At 36.3% G+C, this 19,820-nt stretch overlaps 1 protein-coding gene across 1 annotated transcript in view; it reads left to right on the top strand.

Annotated features, from left to right (window-relative positions):
* The window catches only part of LOC132702421 (neurogenic locus Notch protein), a 96,962-nt gene that overhangs the window by 12,658 nt on the left and 64,484 nt on the right, over positions 1-19,820 (top strand). Inside the window, exon 4 of the mRNA XM_060671014.1 lies at positions 8,880-9,013. Within this exon, the coding sequence (XP_060526997.1) occupies positions 8,880-9,013 (134 nt within the window). The remainder of the gene's footprint in view (positions 1-8,879; positions 9,014-19,820) is intronic.

The following is a 19,820-nucleotide window of genomic DNA, read 5'->3' as shown; positions in this document are numbered from 1 at the left end:
GAAGGCAAGGTCAATGGAGAAGAAGAACCTCTCAGCTCAAAAACTGAAGGGAATAGTTTAGAATGACATCAAACTAACTATTCAAAGCAGCTGTTAACAAGATTAAGATAATTATGAAATTATCCAACTTAAAAATATGTTGATGATTTTCAGACGAATATAAAAACATTTTTCGGATAATTTATTCCTTAACAAATAGAGAAACTCCTTTTTCAAAATATTGATTTCAAGTTTTTTAATATTTAGGGACGAGAGTTTTAAAATCCACATTTTATATTGAACTGAGGTGGCTTTTACTTGATGAAAATCCATTTATCAAAATAAATAAGAACTAAAAGTTCAGATTTTCACGAAATTATATATTTTGACATAACAATTGTTTCGACAACACCGCGTCTTTATCAAATGTAATATTTACAAACTACCTGCAAGTCAGCTATTACAAAGTAAAAGGTTTCAACTTTAACTTACAACACTCGTACATTAATAGAGAATTAGACTGTTTAGGGATCGATTGTGAGTTAACAATTAAGGACATTAACGATTCTAATTTAAAGAAACATGTAATAGCGAATATATTAAACTCTCAATTAATAGATAACAACAAATACAAAGGAACTTCTCAAATGTCACTAGTAAAAACTATCAAAAACAAAGCTTGTGAAAATAACATAATGTTTACGCGTGCAGATAAAGGTGACAGTCATAGCTATCGATCTCCCAGAATATATTTCAAAAACCAACAATTTTCTTAAACCAGAACTTTTCCAATGTATCAAACACGATTCTACCGAGTTATATCGAAGACAAGTCAAGGAAGTAATTACTAACTCCACACTATTTAGTGACAAAGACAAATATTTTTTAACAATTATGAATCCACAACCGCCGAAATTATATTCTTTAGTTAAATTATATAAACAAGATTTGCCCATTAGACCAGTCGTGTCTTATGTAACAGCTCCAGCAGTTAAACTCTCAACAAAATTAGTAAATATTTTAAAGTTCCACACAGATTTTAAACCAAAATTGTCACTAAAAAATTCTTTTGAATTAATCAACAAAATTAAAGACTTCAAAATCCCTTCTAACGCAACACTTACTATCTTTTGATGTACAAAACTTATTTCCCAGTATTCCACTTATGGATGTGATAGATTTAGTAGATTTCACCCTAACTCGGAAGCAGGTTAACCCATTGGTGAAACAAGATTAATTAGAGTGCTTAATAGTATCTTTAGACCAAAATTATTTTGAATTTAATGGACAGATTTATATCTCACTTAGTCCTTTGTTAGCCGAGATTTTTATGGATAATTTGGAAAATATCATACTAGAACATCCTTTAAGTAAAAGTTTTTTATGGTGGTATAGATATGTGGATGATGTCTTTGCTTGCTTTGTTGGAACGGACAGGCAATTGAATTCTTTTTTAAATTACATTAACTCAATACATAATCGTATAAAATTCACTATCGAGATTGAACAGGATAACTCTATTAATTTTTTAGACTTAACTATTACAAAAGTGCAAAACGAATTAGATTTTTCAATATATCATAAACCTTCACACACGGACACAGTCATATATAACAGCTCAAATCACCCTTATACACACAAAATGACTGCATTTAACTCTTTTATACACAGACTTCATAATACGCCACTCTCAACAGAAAATTACAACAAAGAACTTAATATCATTAAACAAATTGCACTGAACAACGGCTACAATCCCTCCATTATAGATAAAACAACAGTAAACTTTATCCGAAACCTAATACAGAACACGAACAATTTAAAACAATTACATACATAGGAGAACTCAGTGAAAAAGTTTAAAAACATTTGTCAAAATGTGGTTTCAAAATAGCTTTCAGAACTAATAACACAATAGCAAAATATTTAAAAAATAATAAATCGAAATGTCCAAAACCCCAAAAATCAGGTGTCTACAGGTTGAAATGTGGATCTTGTCCTAAAATTTATATTTGACAAACAGGTAGATCCTTCAAGAAACGCATTAACGAACATATAGGACCGTTTAAAAACAATAGTCTAGATTCTAATTTCACACTTAAACACAGAAAAACACATTTTTGACGACAATTTTGATATTTTACATACAGCCACAAAAAGTAGAAAATTTAATTTATTGGAAGCCATGGAGATTAACAAAACGAGACATTCAAATGTATTGCGTAACGATCAATTAGATTTAAATACCTCTCCTTTATTGAACTTAAATTCTCGCAACAACATTAACTGACGTTTTATGGTCATTTTTCGGTATATATAGTAGCAGGTAGTTTGTAAATATTACATTTGATAAAGACACGGTGTTGTCGAAACAATTGTCATGTCAAAATATATAATTTCGTGAAAATCTGAACTTTTAGTTCTTATTTATTTTCACATTTTATATGTTCTCCCTCGTTAAAAATATTTATTTTAAAATGTTTGATAAAGCGTAACAGGTACAAGGCTCGGGTTAACGCGGAAAGTGTTTATAGCGAACATGACATAAAATTGATGAATTTCAACAAAATCTTGCCGGTTCTTGTTTTGGTATTCTTCGTTGTACTAATCACCGAAAAAGATGCGTCCGGTATGATGACATTGCCCTGGCAATGGTTTTCCACGAACCCAAATGTAACCGGTGTCGTTGTTTCCAGCGGAACCTGTTGTTTCTGACGGCCTCGCATTTTCGTTGACCTCAAAGGTCACCGGGATGTGACCTCCGCTAACGTAATAGTTCAGGTTATTTTTTTTTTGTTCCGTAACGACCGTCTCATAACATAACAATGCCATTGTTGCGTCGCATGATTATTATGATTATTAGCCCAGCGCCCTCTATCGTCGGCGTGTCTCGTTACGTCACCGGTGCGATTCGTAAAGTCTGTTCATAGATATAAGAAAGTGACTAACTGATGCGAATTAAGGAAAGACCCGGGCAAGCTGTAAGAATGAAATATGGCCGAACAGGTCCGTACTTTGCTTAGAAATCAATTATTTGGGGTTTTGTTAGGAAAGATACTAAACAATATTTATTTATTTATGTATGTATTTATGTTTAAATCTAAAATAAAATTACAAATCATTTTTATTACCAACTTAAATTACTTAAAATCATCATCATCTGTTCTAATTATTATTTGCTCTATATTATTTGCAAGATGGATATACGGTTGTTCTGCTTGTTCTATGTGTTTAACAGAATTTGCCCAACTTTGTGGAGGGATGTTAAAAACTTCGGTTTCTATAAGTTTGAGGACATTGGAGTTAACACGGGGAAAAACATTGTTACTACAGTGGTAAGGCCTTAAAACTGTATACCCTAGTTTTTTTGCATAATTATCACAGATTTATTCCTTTTGTAGGTTCAAGCTTTGTAGAACCTCAATTAATTGCTTTTCGGTATAATCTTCGTGAAAATAAATGTCGTTATTATACATGTAGTTTTGGATTGTTGTTTTTGTGTCACATGAGGAAGGGGTTTTAGTCAACTCTCTACTGCGATAACTTGCATTGTCCATTACAATTACGTTATTAGGAGGAATGTTTGGAACTAGTTTGTTTTTAAACCAACTTTAAAAATAAATCAGCGGTGGTGTCTTCATGGTAATCCAGAGAAGAATCTTTAATATTTTTCGCAGACAGAGGAAGTCCATTTGGAATCCAACCATTTTTAGAACAGCATGCAAAATAGTTATTCTTTTACCGCTTTTTGATAGCGCGTTTGTTTTACATTTATCAGTTGAGTCAACCCAACCCTTTTCCGGGGTATCATAAGTATCGAACCAGGTTTCATACAAGTAAATAATTGGCCTTTGTTGTTCTCTGTAAATCCTAATTTTTTCTAGATATTCCAGTCGCCATTTCCGAATTCTAAAAGATACCATTAACACTTGCCTTTTGTCAATTTTTTTAAATCTAAAACCCATGTGTTGAACACACTTCCATAAGGTAGTTCTGCCACATTTAACACCGGTGTCATCTTTTTCAAGCTTCCTAATCAAGATATCTAATGTAGGCACGCTTTGTTCCTCGTATAACTGGTAAATTTTGCGCCGTATTATATCTTGATCACTTTCATCTATACTCGAGAAAATGTCGGCATCGCTGCTTTTTTTCCTCGCTGAAATGGGATTATTCACAATTTTCCATACAGTTGATGTTGGAATTTTCGTCAATGTAGCCGTTTCTTCTAAGATGCTTGCTTGCTGGCACCACGTTCAATGAGAGTCAAATAAACATTGTTTATAACTTCATCAGTCTCAATAGAATAGTGTTTTCTTCATTTGGGCGGGAGCATCTCCTGAGATACACTAGACTCGCACATATTTTGCATAATTCACACACGATTCAACACACGCTGTATTACACACGAAATAAGAATGATTACTAATAAACTTACCACCTGCTATCCACTGATGTGGATAGCACGTGGAAAGCTATAAAAGACATCTTAAATGGGGCCGTTGAAGCAAATCTGAAACCAACTCCTACAAAAAATAGGAGAGAGTGGATGACAGGGGAAATCTTAAATCTGATGGACTCACGGAGGGAATGTAAAGCCGCTAATGACATAAATAAGTACAGACATCTTAAAAGAATAATCCGCACCAAAATAAAAAGTGCTAAGGAACATTGGATAGAAGACAGATGCTCGGAAATAGAGGAATTGCAAGGACGCCATGACCATTTCAACCTACATAAGAAAGTGAAAGATTTTACGGCGACGAACAGAAAAACTGCAGTCCACAACATATTAAGCTCGGATGGAAAATTATTAGACTCCACAGAGGGAAAACTACAAGAATGCGAAAAATACATCAAGAATCTGTCCGAAGGCGCCAGAGCAGAGCCCTACCAGACGGACATGAACACGGAAGAACCAAGTATTCTGGAAACCGAAGATCTGCTGAAGACAGAGAGAGATTTGATACTGTGATATCCAACCTCCACTGATGGAGATGGCACGTCAAGAAGAAGACTAATAAACTTAAACTAAGTAGTATACCAAACCGAAGAATATTAAACACATGTAGGTATAAAATTATTTTCTATTACGAAACTTTAATGACCACCCTTGGATAATCTCATTCAAAAGCAATTGGTCACTTTCTTATATCTATGAACAGACCATACCGCGTCCGTCACAGCGAAACGATATAAATTTAATATTAATCGGAATAAATTATAAGCCGCGTGAGACATTGAAAAGGATTTCCTTCGCGGAAACGTACGGTGGTTGCAGGATATTACCGATATAGGTGTTTACGTAACTGTGCACTAATTAGGCGTACAAAGACATTTTTCAATGACGTTCGTAATGGCTTATTAAGTACTCTGAGAGCAACGCCTTAAAGCCATTTTAAAACTGACGAAGTCTTACGTTGAAAGAAAACCGCAGCTTTCACGATACTAATTATTATCAGTACCGCACCTTATTTACACAAAGGATGTTTCGTTTTTACGAAATAAATGACATTCCGCCAAAAACGTTGCTCTCAATTCTTCTGAAAAACATGTCAGTTTTTTCTAAAAGTTGGGATTTCTGAACAACATGCGAGGTTTTTTTTGATTATGTTAGAATTTCTATATTGAATCAGAACTTCTGAAAAATAAGTCAGAATTTACGAAAGAAAGTCAGAACGGGTGACTTTAAGTAAAAATTTAATAAAATCCAGTTTATACAGGGTGTTCGGAAATTGAGTTTGGAACCTTGGAGGAAAGATTCAACGTGATAAAATAATTGTAGTGGAAATTCGTTAAAATCAGTTTCTATTAAAAGAGCTTATTATCCAACTGCTACTGTGATGGCCCATGGGATGGCAATTATATTGAGGCTTATTCCAATAAAAACGTTCCACTAAGACATTCATCAACATACACAGAAGAGTTGGTGGACCTGATAATATGAATAAAGGGAGACGAACGAGTTTCCGAACCCAATTTCCGAACACCTTGTATAATAAGCAAAAGGACACTTCATTTTAGTTACTTCTTTTTGCCAAAATTCTGACTTGATTTTCAGAAATTCTGATTTGTTTTACAAAAAAAAAACACTTATAAAACTAACCAAAACTTAGGTACCCTCTTAGGTACCGTATCACTTTACACGATTGTTAAGGTTTCCTTCTTGTTTTTGGCCGAGCTTTACCACTGCAGTTCCCTCAATATGTAAAACATGACGTGTCGTATTTCGTTAATAGATTCCCATCGAGATCTTCGAGCAGGTACCGCCGCCTGAAACCATATAAATTCCTCTAGATTGGTGATAATATCGTTACTTATGGTACCGTCCGCTTACGATGCTATAGATGCGATCATTTGAATAGGCACTAAGTACAAATAGTGGTACCGAACGGTTGAAATCTAGCGTAAAATGCAGGTCTCTCGGTTCTCGGAAGGAATCGAGTCTTCTCCCCAGTCTCCTTTGCGCGGTACTGCTCGCGGAGTTTTTTTTTCCTTCGGAACCCGCAATTAACCCTAGAAGTTTTGGTAATTCGGTTCGCGTGACCGGTGCTGTTCGGGCGTGGAGATGGAGAAAAAAAAACGCGCATTCCGCCAAAGGCGGTACCGCAGAGGAGGCGAAAACGCTGCGCGCCACGGACGTACCTTAAATAACAGGCTCTCTCTCGTTTCCATCTATCGTTCACGCCCGCGGGCGCCTCATTGGCCACGTTGCCACGGTACCATCGGCAACTTAAAGTACTTTATAGTGACACCATATATAGTTGGACTTTCGTACAGATTCCGTCGAACGTATTTTTGTAACAATGTTCGTAAAGTCGCAGCGGTCGTTGGTACCACTTAATTTGTTGCGGTACCTTGCGGTGACAAGTTTGGCTGGGTTTCCCCAAGACCATTTCTTACTTTTACTATTCCGAGCCGGACTCTGCGAAGAAACGGCAACAGCGGCGGGCCTGCGATGCTGTATATATTTTAGCAGTTGCAATTAGTTCGGTACTGCTTTCTAATATATTTTCTTTGTCTCTCGCTTCCTCTCGCGCTGCATTGTTCCCTAATTGGACCCGCAGTTTTATTTCTAGAGAAGCGTTGTTTAGGTACTACCGGCAGGGTCGGTGGTACCTATGTGGACGCACACAACATGCTCGGTTAAACGCCCCAATATTTACATACATGGATGATTAGCAACCAATTACATTAAATCTGACTTCGAGCAGGTGTATTTATTCGGTTGTTGAACATACCAACACCTCTATCTATACATATAACTCTAATGGTCTTGGTTACACAGTCAATGTAGATTTTGTGAAGCAAATTTTATTTCGAGTGAGACAAGTGGTCATTGTTTTTAGTCATTTTCGTTAATACCAATGGGGGATCAAATCGTTTGATGTGATATCATTTTATACTTCGACCAGAAATATAGTGCTTTTACAACCGATCCCGTGATTAACTTTGGCTACTATCGCAGTCCCTTATAGAACCCGCTGTCGAGCAACCCCTTCCCGCAACCATTCCAGGGCCGTCTTAGGAATTTATCTACCTACACTAACAACCTACCTACACTTTTTCGCCAATCAATTCTTGAAACATGTACATAGAAAAATTTGTATAAAGTAGTTATTACGTTCTATTTCAATACATTTGTACAAAATATGCATGCATATATTAATATGCAAAATATTAAATAACTCTTGCCGAATTACGTTTATGGTACTATCGGTAAATTATGGTGCAGTGTTGTTTACAAATCGAATAACTCTGTAGAAGACACAAAAATACAAGAAGAAGAATGTTGTTAATCGACAGGCACACAAGAAAAATGATTAAATGAAACTTATCTCTCAGTTAAATGCAGTGAAAACAGCCTCGCAGGGTCAAAGCTCGAGAATCAGATACATAAATACGTACTTACTGTAAGGATCCCAGTCAAATACGTCCATAATATATACGAACATATTAAGATTGATGCAAATCGCCTGATGCCTTTCATTCATTCTACTTCATTCACGTTTCAAATAAAAATTTCAAGCTTCTACAAATATTCGTTACGGTCCATCTCAGGCAAGACCTACTTAATGCAGAATAAACATTTATTGGGATGGGTTTTACCACGGTCCTGCGAAGGTTAAGGTACTGTAAAATACTTGAAATATCAGAGCAATAAATGCACTATATTTTTGGTCGTATTATAATTGTTTATCCTTCTTTGAACCAACCTGCTAACAATTTCGTGCGGATGTTAATTAACAAGTATTTTTCAAAATCCTAAATTCTCGTATTACATATAGTTGCAGTATTTTCCGCCTACCGGATATTACTTGATCTGATTGTGTATTGGTATTGATTTGGTTTTCACAAAAATGTAAAAAGAAAATTAAAAATTTTGGCTTCTTTGCATAAACAAAATATTGGTAAAATATACATGTTTAGGTGTATACGTGTGGTTATACAGTTCAAGTTTGTCTCGAAAACCTTTTTTTTTTAAGTTAAATAATGTGTTGTTCATAGTTTTAATTAAAAAAATAACTGTCCATTAGACCATCTTTATATTTTGAAACAATAGTGTAGAGTGAATTAATGTTAATAATTCCCAAATTATAAAAAAAATAATATAATTATACATTTTATACAAAGTCTAAAGAGAATATTATTGCGTATCAAATATTGACACTAAAAATGTAAATAATGTAATCGCTTTCAGGTAAGAACTACATCAATTACATTGCCTTAAATTCAGGAAACAACGAGAACATTTCATATAAATGAGCAAGAGAAAGACAACAATCCCCATTACTGAGCCGTCTCTTTCTATTATAAAATTTGTCTGGATTTTTGATATTTTTTCGGTTTTTGCCAGGCTCTTTCTTCCTCGACACTCAATCGAGCCCTTTTGCTTTCAGATGTACCTGCAACGAAGGATATACGGGTCAAAACTGCGAGAGCGAGTATATACCGTGCGATCCCAGTCCCTGTAGCAACGAGGGACTGTGCCGGCCAGGCGAAAAGCACACCTACACCTGCGACTGTCCCTCAGGTACGTACGACTTTGTTGCAGCTTTAGACGATAAAGATGGATTCCCGCTTTTTTGATGGGTCGTTCCAGAAGGAATAAAGTACCAATACGCGCCCCGTGGCACGGTACATTGCATTCGTCGCTCCCAGCAATAGCGTATTCGATCGGCAACAACGAACCCATTGATTTGGTACGCTGACATGTACGCGCCATATGGCATATAGGTACAAGTCGAGGTACGGTCGTGGTACCTTGACTAGTCCTCCGGTGGTACCGTCTCGCGTAGAACGCGGTGCCAAAGCGAGGCGGTACCGCCTGGCTATAGTACGTCGACCGCACCCGTGCCGATTATGTTATGACTATTCGATTCCTCAGACCCGAGGAGTCTCGTCAAAACAAATTTCTTCCATGTCCCTGTCAGCATACGTATGGCTTTTATCTCTTTCCCGAAATGGGCGTGTCTCGAATTTAATCCCGACGCAAACAAAAACGCAGAGTTCGATTTGTACCGAAGTTTGATGCGAGAAGAAAATGATCGTTACTTTTAATTCCCTCCTTCGCAGACTGCGAAAATGTGCTTGGGTCAGGTTGAACCGGCAACGTGAAATTTCAAAAGTTACGATCCCATTTTAATTTCTAGTTAAGTTGAAATAGAATTCAAGTGTCTAGGAGTTGGACTCAATATAACTGACCAGGGCAGGGCAGCTAGGAAACTCCTCCTCAGCAATTTATATTTTTATGGTTCAAAAAAAGATTTCGTGACCCGGATACTGTTGAATAACAAGCAAACTTAGAGATGGCTGTTTGGGCTGTGATTTAACTTCATTTTTCTGAGTGGGAAGACTAACTTATTTTAAAATGACGATCGACTACAATTTCCATCGCAGCAGTTTATTGTCTCAAAATGATTGTTCTGGGCTTTTGTCTGGGTACCGTAGATAACATGCAAGTTGGAATGAGTAATGTGATGGTTACTCTCACAAGTGAATGTTTGATATAACTCTGGTTTTGCGCAGCTCGTTCCAGTGGATTGACTTGATGAAAATCCATTTAACACAATTAAATTAGAACAAAAAATGTTCAGATTTTCACAGTTTTTAATAATTTATGACAGCTGTTTCGGCAACACCGCGCCTTTACCAAATACAAAATACAACTATAGTCCGACACCCATATATATAAACGGGTAGTAGCAGGGCGTTTTGATTGATTATGTAAAATATGAAAAGTAGCGTCAAAGTTGTGCATGTCTGAATTTATATAGTTAAAATCCGAACTTTTATTTTTATACGCCCTTTTATATTGTTAATGCCTTTTTTCAATGTTCTACTTGTTTGTCCGATATAAGTTTTGGGACATGATCCACATTTCAACTTGTAGACTCCGGATTTTTGAGTTTTTCGTAATTTAGTTTTATTGTTTTTTAAAAAATGTCCTATGGTGTTTTCAGATTTAAAATCAATATTAATACCAAGTTTAGATAAATGTTTCGAAATTTTCTTGCTGGGTTTTATTAATTTTTGTGTTCGGTGTTTAATATGGGATAGATAGAGTTCAGAGTAATTTGAAACTGCTTTTTAGTTATAATCTTATCTATCAAAGATCGGTCGCAACCATTGTCAAAAGCTATTTGTTTTATAATATTTCATTCTTTTTGAAAATTTTCTGTGGAAAGTGGTATATTAAGTAGTCTCGTGGATAAAAGGGAGCCGTTTTGTGTGTAAGGGTGATTTGAGTTAATATGTATTATTGTGTCCGTGTGTGAGGGTTTAGAGAGTTATTCAATTCCGTCTCTTCCGCCTCTATGGTAAATTTAATACTGTTATGTATGGAGTTAATATGATTCAAAAAGCACTGCAGTGGTCTTTCTGTTCCAGTGAAACAAGCAAAAACATCGTCTACGTATCTATACCATCAGAGAAATCCTTTACTCAGAAAACCAAAATTACCTGAAGAGGAATTTTACCTTGTTGCTTTCGAAAAATTATGGAATCAGCGTCGAAAAAAAAAAACGTTTCCATTTTTTGTTTGACCGTTCTCGGTTCTCTGTTTTCACTTATTATACAGGGTGTTCGGGATATTCTTTTCAATATCAAAAAACCTCATAGGTCATTCAAATATGTAGCTGTCGACTTCACATTCGGCAAGGAAGTAAATAAAATTAGCTTCCAGAAAAACATGATTTTTTAAAAACTATTCAAACGATCGTCAAAATTTTAGAACCAGGGAACACGGGAGATCCGGAACTATGACTTTTATTTCAGACATTTTTTCGATCATATTCGGGGTGTTTCAAATATGGACAAAAATCTGAAAGACCGTGAAAATTGTACTTTTCAGGAATAAATTATTAACAACAAATCAAAATCTTTAAAAAATATGGCTGATCGGTTCAAACGTTGTTATGGGCTTGGGCTTGGGTTGTTATAATTTGTGTATTTACAGTTTTCGAAAAAACTTATTTTCACGAAAACCATTTACTATTTTGGAAAAATTCTCTGACCAGAAACCGTGGAAGATCCAGGACCATAACATCTACTTCGGACAGTTTTTCAATTATGTACAGGGTGTGTCGGTAATCGGCAAAAAATATAAAAGATCCTGAAAATTTGCAGTTTTCGTGGATGAATTATTACATCGATTTTGTCAGTTCCACAGTGGTTCGCATTAGCACCACAGAAAAGCAATGCGTTCCTGTAGGACAAGAAACCGCGAAATGTATTCTTTTTTAAATAAAAAGCTGCTTCGCGCTAAGCGCTAACAACTTGCCCAGCCGAGCGACGTTTTTTCGAAGGCAATCTTGTTAATTAGTTCGAATCGATTTTTGATAACATATCTAGGTTTAAAGGCAGTATAATATTCTAAAATTTTTGTTAATCTTGTTGAGAATTTAACTGATGGTGCTGTAACAAAACAAAACCACAGGCCCTATTGGCATATCCTGTGTGTAATTTAATTAAAGAATGTCATTAACAAGTGATGAATCGGTAATTATAGGTTTGATTTGTTTTTGATATAACTGAGTGTCTGGTTTAAGGAATTGTTTGGTTTTTGTAATATATTCTAGAAAATCGATAGCAGCGACTGCCTTTCCTTTATCTGCTCTTGTAAATACTATATTACTTTGGGAAGCCTTTTTTATTGATGTACCATAGACATATGTGAAAGATCCTGGAATTTACTGCTGATAAAAGCACGGTGTTGCCGAAACAGTCATAAATTATAAAAAACTGTGGAAATCTGAACATTTTTTGTTCTAATTTAATTCAAATTAATAAATACAAATGCAAGGTAAACGTCATGCTCTGCGGAGTACAGGATTGGTATGAATGGAAGCTCTCTTATATTCCGAAATGGCTCCAACATAAGTCTCCAGTACTAGGAAGAGAGTTCTTTGTGAAAATAAACATGTGTGCATATAACGGCTCCTTCACAAGGTGACTATAATAACTCGTAGATATTCGCGTTCGGAATCGAGACGCCTTACATAATATCGTCGTGTACTATTCATGTAAAATATCGAGTTTCCATCGAAAAACGCCGCAGATCTGTTTGCACGCCGGCCAACCTCAAGCCGGTCGGTCGTGATACCACGAACCGAAGTACCGCGCCTTCGTGTTTTACTAATGCCTACAACGCTTACCGCGGGCTGCGTTTGTAGTTTAAGGAACGTTATCTTAGCGGCGACTTGAAAATGGACCTCTGTGGGCGGTGGCACCACAAAGTACTGTCAATGTAGGATCCACAATCGTTTGTCCAATCAACTTTTGTGGGATATTTTGATAATATATTATTATAACGGGTGATCTCCTAACTCATAACTTAATTAATACGTGCTTAGAAGCATATGATTTTTCTCTGTTCATTCCTGAACCCGCCCGTCTAATTCAGAATTCTCAAACCTTGTTCGACGTAATCGATACTAACCAACCTAATATGACTACTTCTTCTGGAGTTTTGCATCATAATTTTTCTGATCATCTCGCTGTTTGGTCAAATCAAATTTGCAGCCTTCGATATCGATGTTTCCGAAATTTCAACGATGACTCTTGTCGGTATCCCTTAGCATCTCATTATTCGCGAAAATTATATTGATCAGAAAATAGATATGTTCAATTGCTTCATAACATCATTGTTTGATAAACATGCTCTTGCTCTAACATCATCAAAACCTATGCTAGTTGGTTAACAAATACTATTCGTGAAATGATGAAAATGGGAGATAGTCATCGTCAAAATATAAAAAATCCAACTCTATCGCTGACTACATTGCTTATAAAGAAATAAGGAATGTTGCTACAAGTGCTGTACGAAAGGAAAAATCGGCATATTTCAATTCTAGGAATTCCAAATAGAAATTTGGAAGTACTACCTAACTTGAAAAGTCCCAGTGATATTAAGCATTATTTTACTGTTGTTTTTAGCAATATTAAATATGGCCCCGAGCCCACTTCTTTCCATAAAAAGCACAAGTTCAACTCGAATATATCATTTGCATTTAAACTCAAAACTGTTGACTCAATGAAACTTTGAGTCAAATTCTGCTGGTTCTGCAGATGATCCGCCATATTACGGCGTCATACGTTACTCATATTAATTGCTGTTCGGAAGTAGGCTATTTTCCTAGTATTTGGAAGTTTGCTTTGATCACACCATTGGCAAAAAATAACAATCCCAGCCAGTTCCAGACCAAGGTCCAATCAGTATTCTTCCAACCTTATCTAAAGTTTTGAAGAAAGTCATTAATGTACAAATTTATGATAGGTTGTCACTAACAGTCAATCTGGATTTCGTAAAGGCTTTAGTACTATTAGCCTACATTTACATATCATTAGTTTCTTAGATAATGGTCTTGCGACTGCACTTATATCTTTAGATTACTCAAGCTTTTGATCGGCTTGATCCTAAACTTATGTGCCCCGCAGCTGTCGCATTTTATCCTCGGTACTACGCAAAGGGCTAAAAATGCAGAAATAACCAGAATTTACAATTATTAGAAGAAAAAACGTAAAAAAAAAATTGATTAATTTTTGACGTGGGCCTCCTTGCCGCCCTGCCCCACCCTCCCCTAATCGTGCTGTAATCGCTCCATTCAGTCCTCCGCCGGTCCGCCCTCGCTTGATAAAGAAAGCGAAGATTGCCGGGTAAATTTGGCCATCTTGCGAGCGTTTCGCGAAAACAATTAGACCGCAGGATAACGGACAAAGCTCTCGTTAGCGTACGAGAGTTCGAGTTTTCGCGATTTTTACCTCGCGGCTCGCGATGACGGACGTATTTGTGTTTCCTGATTCTAGGTTTCGTCCTAAACGGACAAACGCGGCGCATAATGGGCGGGGACGCGTTATGTAGGTCGAACTGTTGTACATAATATAGCGATTTGCATTCGGCGGTACCATCTGCGCAGTTTAGGAAAATTACTTTATTTGGCGGCTGCTCTATACACGGTATTGTGAGGTTTCGCTTCGAGCGTTCCTGACAAAGACGGTAACGATTTATCTATATGGCGTTTCATTCGCGTTATTTTAATATTACATATAATAAAGTCCGGCTGACACAATTCCATTAATATATTATGGTTTAACGTTAGGGTTATCAGGTTTAACACTTTTAAACCTAAGCCATTTAGGATAATTTATGTGAAATTTTGTCATAAAACATGTAAAAGAATTACCTCCAATTACCTGAATAACACTGTATAGACAAACAAACAACGAATACGAATTTAAAACTACTAAGACCGTGCCGTTCTGTGGTATTTGTTGTGCATATGTGCATGTATATTTATATAACGACCAAATAAAAGTAGTCAAAGGATAGACCCTTGCGGATCTCCATTGTTATTAACTCTCATTTAGTTTATCTGGGCAGGTCTTACCTCCAAACTAAAATATGTTTATAGATATAAGAAAGTGACCAATTGTTTTTGAATGTGATTATCCAACGGTGGTCATTAACATACAATGCAACAAGATTATTACCTAAAGTTTCGGAATTTAAATTCAGATAAAATTGTGGTCCGTAATAAAAAATAATGTTATACCTACCTGTGTTTACTATTCTTTGGTTTGGCATACTACTTACTTTAAGTATATTAGTAATCATTCTAATTTCGTGTGTAATACAGCGTGTGTTGGATCGTGTGCGAATTATGCAAAATATGTGCGAGTCTAGTGTATCTCAGGAGATGCTCCCGCCCAAATGTAGAAAACACTATTCTATTGAGGCTAAGGAAGTTATAAACAATGTTTATTTGACTATAATCGTACGTGGAGCCAGCAAGCAAGCATATTTAGAAGAAACGGCCACATTGACGAAAATTCCAACATCAACTGTATGGAAAAAAAGAAGCGATGCTGACATTTTCTCGAGTGTAGATGAAAGTGATGAAGATATAATACGGCGTAAAATTTACCAGTTATACGAGGAACAAAGCGTGCCTACATTAGATATCTTAATTAGGAGGCATGAAAAAGATGAAACCGGTGTTATTTCTGTGTCTGGATCTAATTTGTTATCTATCCAGCATCCCAAGTATTGAAACCTGCCCACTTCTTCTAGTATCTTTCCATTTATTTGCATTGGTTGTGGGACATTCTTTGATTTTTTAATTACCATTACCTTAGTTTTCTTAACGTTTATTTTCATATCGATCTCTTCGCAGGTATTCCTAACGCGGTCGAGGAGTCGCTGCAAACCCACATCCGAGTCGGCGATTAGAATAGTATCGTCAGCGTATCTAATGCTGTTTATGTTCACGCCATTAACGTTGACTCCCTCTGAGATGTCTGCCAGGGCTCTGTCAAATATAAATTCTGAATAAAGGTTAAACAGCAAAGGGGACAAGACGCAGCCCTGTCTAACTCCTCTGCCAATCCCGATTTGCTCGGACTTGGATCCCTCTATTCTGATTCTAGCGCTCTGGTTCCAATATAGGTTCTGTATTAGAGTATTGTCCTTTTCATCCAGGCCCACGCCACGGAGCGACGCCATGAGCAGATCGTGTCTCACTCTATCGAATGCTTTTTCGAAGTCTATGAAGCAGATGAAGATGTCTCGTTGTTGATCATAGCATTTTTGCGCTAGCACCAGCAGGCTAAACAAAGCCTCTCTCGTGCCCATTCCGCTCCTGAAGCCGAATTGGTCATCTCCAATGTTCGCTCCGCATTTACTAGAGATGCGGTTATGAATTATTTTCAGTAGGACTTTTAACGCATGACTCATTAAACTAATTAGGCGAAAGTCTCCGCAGTATTTGGGGTTTGTTTTCTTTGGCAATGGTACGAAAATTGATTCTAACCATTCTTGAGGTATTTTGCCAGTTTCATAAAAGCGGTTATAGAGAGCGACAAGCAGGTCGATGTTTTCTTCGCTTATTAGCTTTAAGATTTCGGGTAATATTTCGTCTGGCCCTGGGCTCTTGTTTGCCTTGAGTTGTTTTATCGCGTACTCTACTTCGGTTTTCAGAATACTTGGTTCTTCCGCGTTCATGTCCGTCTGGTAGGGCTCTGCTCTGGCGCCTTCGGACAGATTCTTGATGTATTTTTCGCATTCTTGTAGTTTTCCCTCTGTGGAGTCTAATAATTTTCCATCCGAGCTTAATATGTTGTGGACTGCAGTTTTTCTGTTCGTCGCCGTAAAATCTTTCACTTTCTTATGTAGGTTGAAATGGTCATGGCGTCCTTGCAATTCCTCTATTTCCGAGCATCTGTCTTCTATCCAATGTTCCTTAGCACTTTTTATTTTGGTGCGGATTATTCTGTTAAGATGTCTGTACTTATTTATGTCATTAGCGGCTTTACATTCCCTCCGTGAGTCCATCAGATTTAAGATTTCCCCTGTCATCCACTCTCTCCTATTTTTTGTAGGAGTTGGTTTCAGATTTGCTTCAACGGCCCCATTTAAGATGTCTTTTATAGCTTTCCACGTGCTATCCACATCAGTGGATAGCAGGTGGTAAGTTTATTAGTAATCATTCTTATTTCGTGTGTAATACAGCATGTGTTGAATCGTGTGTGAATTATGCAAAATATGTGCGAGTCTAGTGTATCTCAGGAGATGCTCCCACCCAAATGTAGAAAACACTATTCTATTGAGACTGATGAAGTTATAAACAATGTTTATTTGACTCTCATTGAACGTGGTGCCAGCAAGCAAGCATCTTAGAAGAAACGGCTACATTGACGAAAATTCCAACATCAACTGTATGGAAAATTGTGAATAATCCCATTTCAGCGAGGAAAAAAAGCAGCGATGCCGACATTTTCTCGAGTATAGATGAAAGTGATCAAGATATAATACGGCGTAAAATTTACCAGTTATACGAAGAACAAAGCGTGCCTACATTAGATATCTTAATTAGGAGGCATGAAAAAGATGAAACCGGTGTTAAATGTGACAGAACTACCTTATGGAAGTGTATTCAACACATGGGTTTTAGATTTTAAAAAATTGACGAAAGGCAAGTTTTAATGGAATCTTTTAAAAGTCGGAAATGGCGACTGGAATATCTAGAAAAAAATATGATTTACAGAGAACAACAAACGCAATTATTCACTTGGATGAAACCTGGTACGACACTTACGATACGCCGGAAAAGGGTTGGGTTAACTCAACGGATAAGTGTAAAACAACGCGCCATCAAAAAGAAGTAAAAGAATAACTATTTTGCATCCTGGCTCTAAAGATGGTTGGATTTCAAATGGAGTTTCTCTGCCTGAGAAAAATATTAAAGATTCTTCTCTGGATTACCATGAAGACATCACCGCTGATTTATTTGAAAGTTGGTTTAAAAACAAACTAGTCCCAATAGCGTCATTGTAATGGACAATGCAAGTTATCACAGTAGACAGCTGACTAAAACTCCTTCCTCATGTGACACAAAAGCAACAATCCAAAACTACATGTATAATAACGACATTTATTTTCACGAAGATTATACCAAAAAGCAATTAATTGAGGTTCTACAAAGCTTGAGCCTACAAAAGCAATATGTATGTGATAATGATGCAATAAATCTAGGCCATACATTTTTAAGGCCTTACCACTGTATATTTAATCCCATTGAACATGTTTGGCACCAACTGTCCTTAAACTTATAGAAACCGAAGTTTTTAACATCCTTCCACAAAGTTGGGCAAATTCTGTTAAACATATAGAAAAAGCAGAACAGGCGATGATAGCGATAGTGATAGTGGTATATTATGTGAATAATTTTAAGTAATTTATGTAGGTAATAAAAATAATTTGTAATTTTACTTTAGATTTAAACATAAATACATACATTAATAAATAAATATTGTGTAGTATCTTTGGTAACAAAACCCCAAATAGTTAAATTCTAAGCAAAGTATGGACCTGTTCGGCTATATTTCATTCTTACAGCTTGCCCGAGTATTTCCTTAATTCGTATCAGTTAGTCACTTTCTTATATCTATGAACAGAATTACCTAAAAGTAACTGGTGGTTCGGTCTATCAAACGTGGTCCAAAAGGATGGTGACCTCACGCGTTAGGAAAAAACATAGACACGCCGCGGATTCTATCGATAATTTTTATACCCTCTATAAATCGGAAAATGTTGCTTCGGTTGTCTCTCGATTTGGCCAGCGTTCCTCTGCCGATAACAGATCACGATTTGATGTCCATTTACGGCACCAAATTGCCCCGATAAGGACAGAAGTTGTCGACGATTGCGTAAAAACCCAAACCGATCGGTAACGAGGAACGACAGATATCCCATAAATCATAATTTCGCCGGACACGCAACGTTTCCGCCGACGGTAATTGAGAGGTTCCGCAAGGACCTCAACGCGGGCCGAGCTAAATATGGATATTTAAAAAAAAACGCGTTTTTCTTTGCTGCGATTTATCAAATGAGTTATTGGCATTACGCGAAATATAGCGGGCGTCCTAGTAAGGGGAACGAGGTACGGTATAAGGGAAACGGACTGTTCTAGGAATTTCGGGATTGAACTCGGTTTTTGCAATTCTAATGGTGAAAATGTGTGCTATTTTGAAGCCGAGAAAAATTGAAATCGTTTTTATTTAATGCTTTCTACTCTATCTCTGCAAGCGAAAAGGAAATAAATGTCCGTATCTCAAAAAAGTTAAAGCATTTTAATTTACTCGGACTCGTTAAAAAGGGCAAACCAAAAGCGAAGAATAAATGCAACGATGTGATATTTTTTTGTCATATTTCGATATCCCAATCTTAAATATGATTAAAAGAAGTCAACATTAAAAAAGTTGGATTTTGGGAAACGTTTCTACTTTCGCTGGTTGTTATTAATGTCTAATTATTTCAAATTTACTAAATAAAACGCCAAGTTTATTATATTTGATGCCAAATGATATCTGAAATAAAAATGAGTTTTCAAATATTTATTATCATTATTTTATTTTTCCAATAAAAATTGTGTTTAATAACTAACTCGGTCACTAACCAATTGTCGAAGGCTGACCAATTTTATTAACTATTGAGGTATTGAGGTAAAATGAGAAAAATAAGTGGTTTTCAGAATAAAACATCCCTTTGACTGACATAATTCATTTGTAATTATCAAAATTTTGTTTTATTTGACAAAGCAGTCATGTCGTTATGTGATCATTGTCAAAGAACAAGATAAAGATTAACATTTTATTTCAATATTAAACATCAGTTGATATCCTAAATTATCAATTAGCATTTTACTTGGTAAATTCGGGATAATCAGACACTGAAAACAACCCGTGAAATGGAAAATTTACCAAAATCGCACGTTTTGGTTAGTTTTGGGTTTGGGGTTCTTTGATTCATATTTAAGCTTTTTTTACGCTTTTTGACCGCTGCT

Source organism: Cylas formicarius, unplaced genomic scaffold, assembly GCF_029955315.1.
Source record: "Cylas formicarius isolate icCylForm1 unplaced genomic scaffold, icCylForm1.1 PGA_scaffold_5__7_contigs__length_24384050, whole genome shotgun sequence".
NCBI classification, from domain to species: Eukaryota; Metazoa; Arthropoda; class Insecta; order Coleoptera; family Brentidae; genus Cylas; species Cylas formicarius.
The sequence above is the reverse complement of the archived record's forward strand: the minus strand, read 5'-3'. Positions and strand labels throughout refer to the sequence as shown.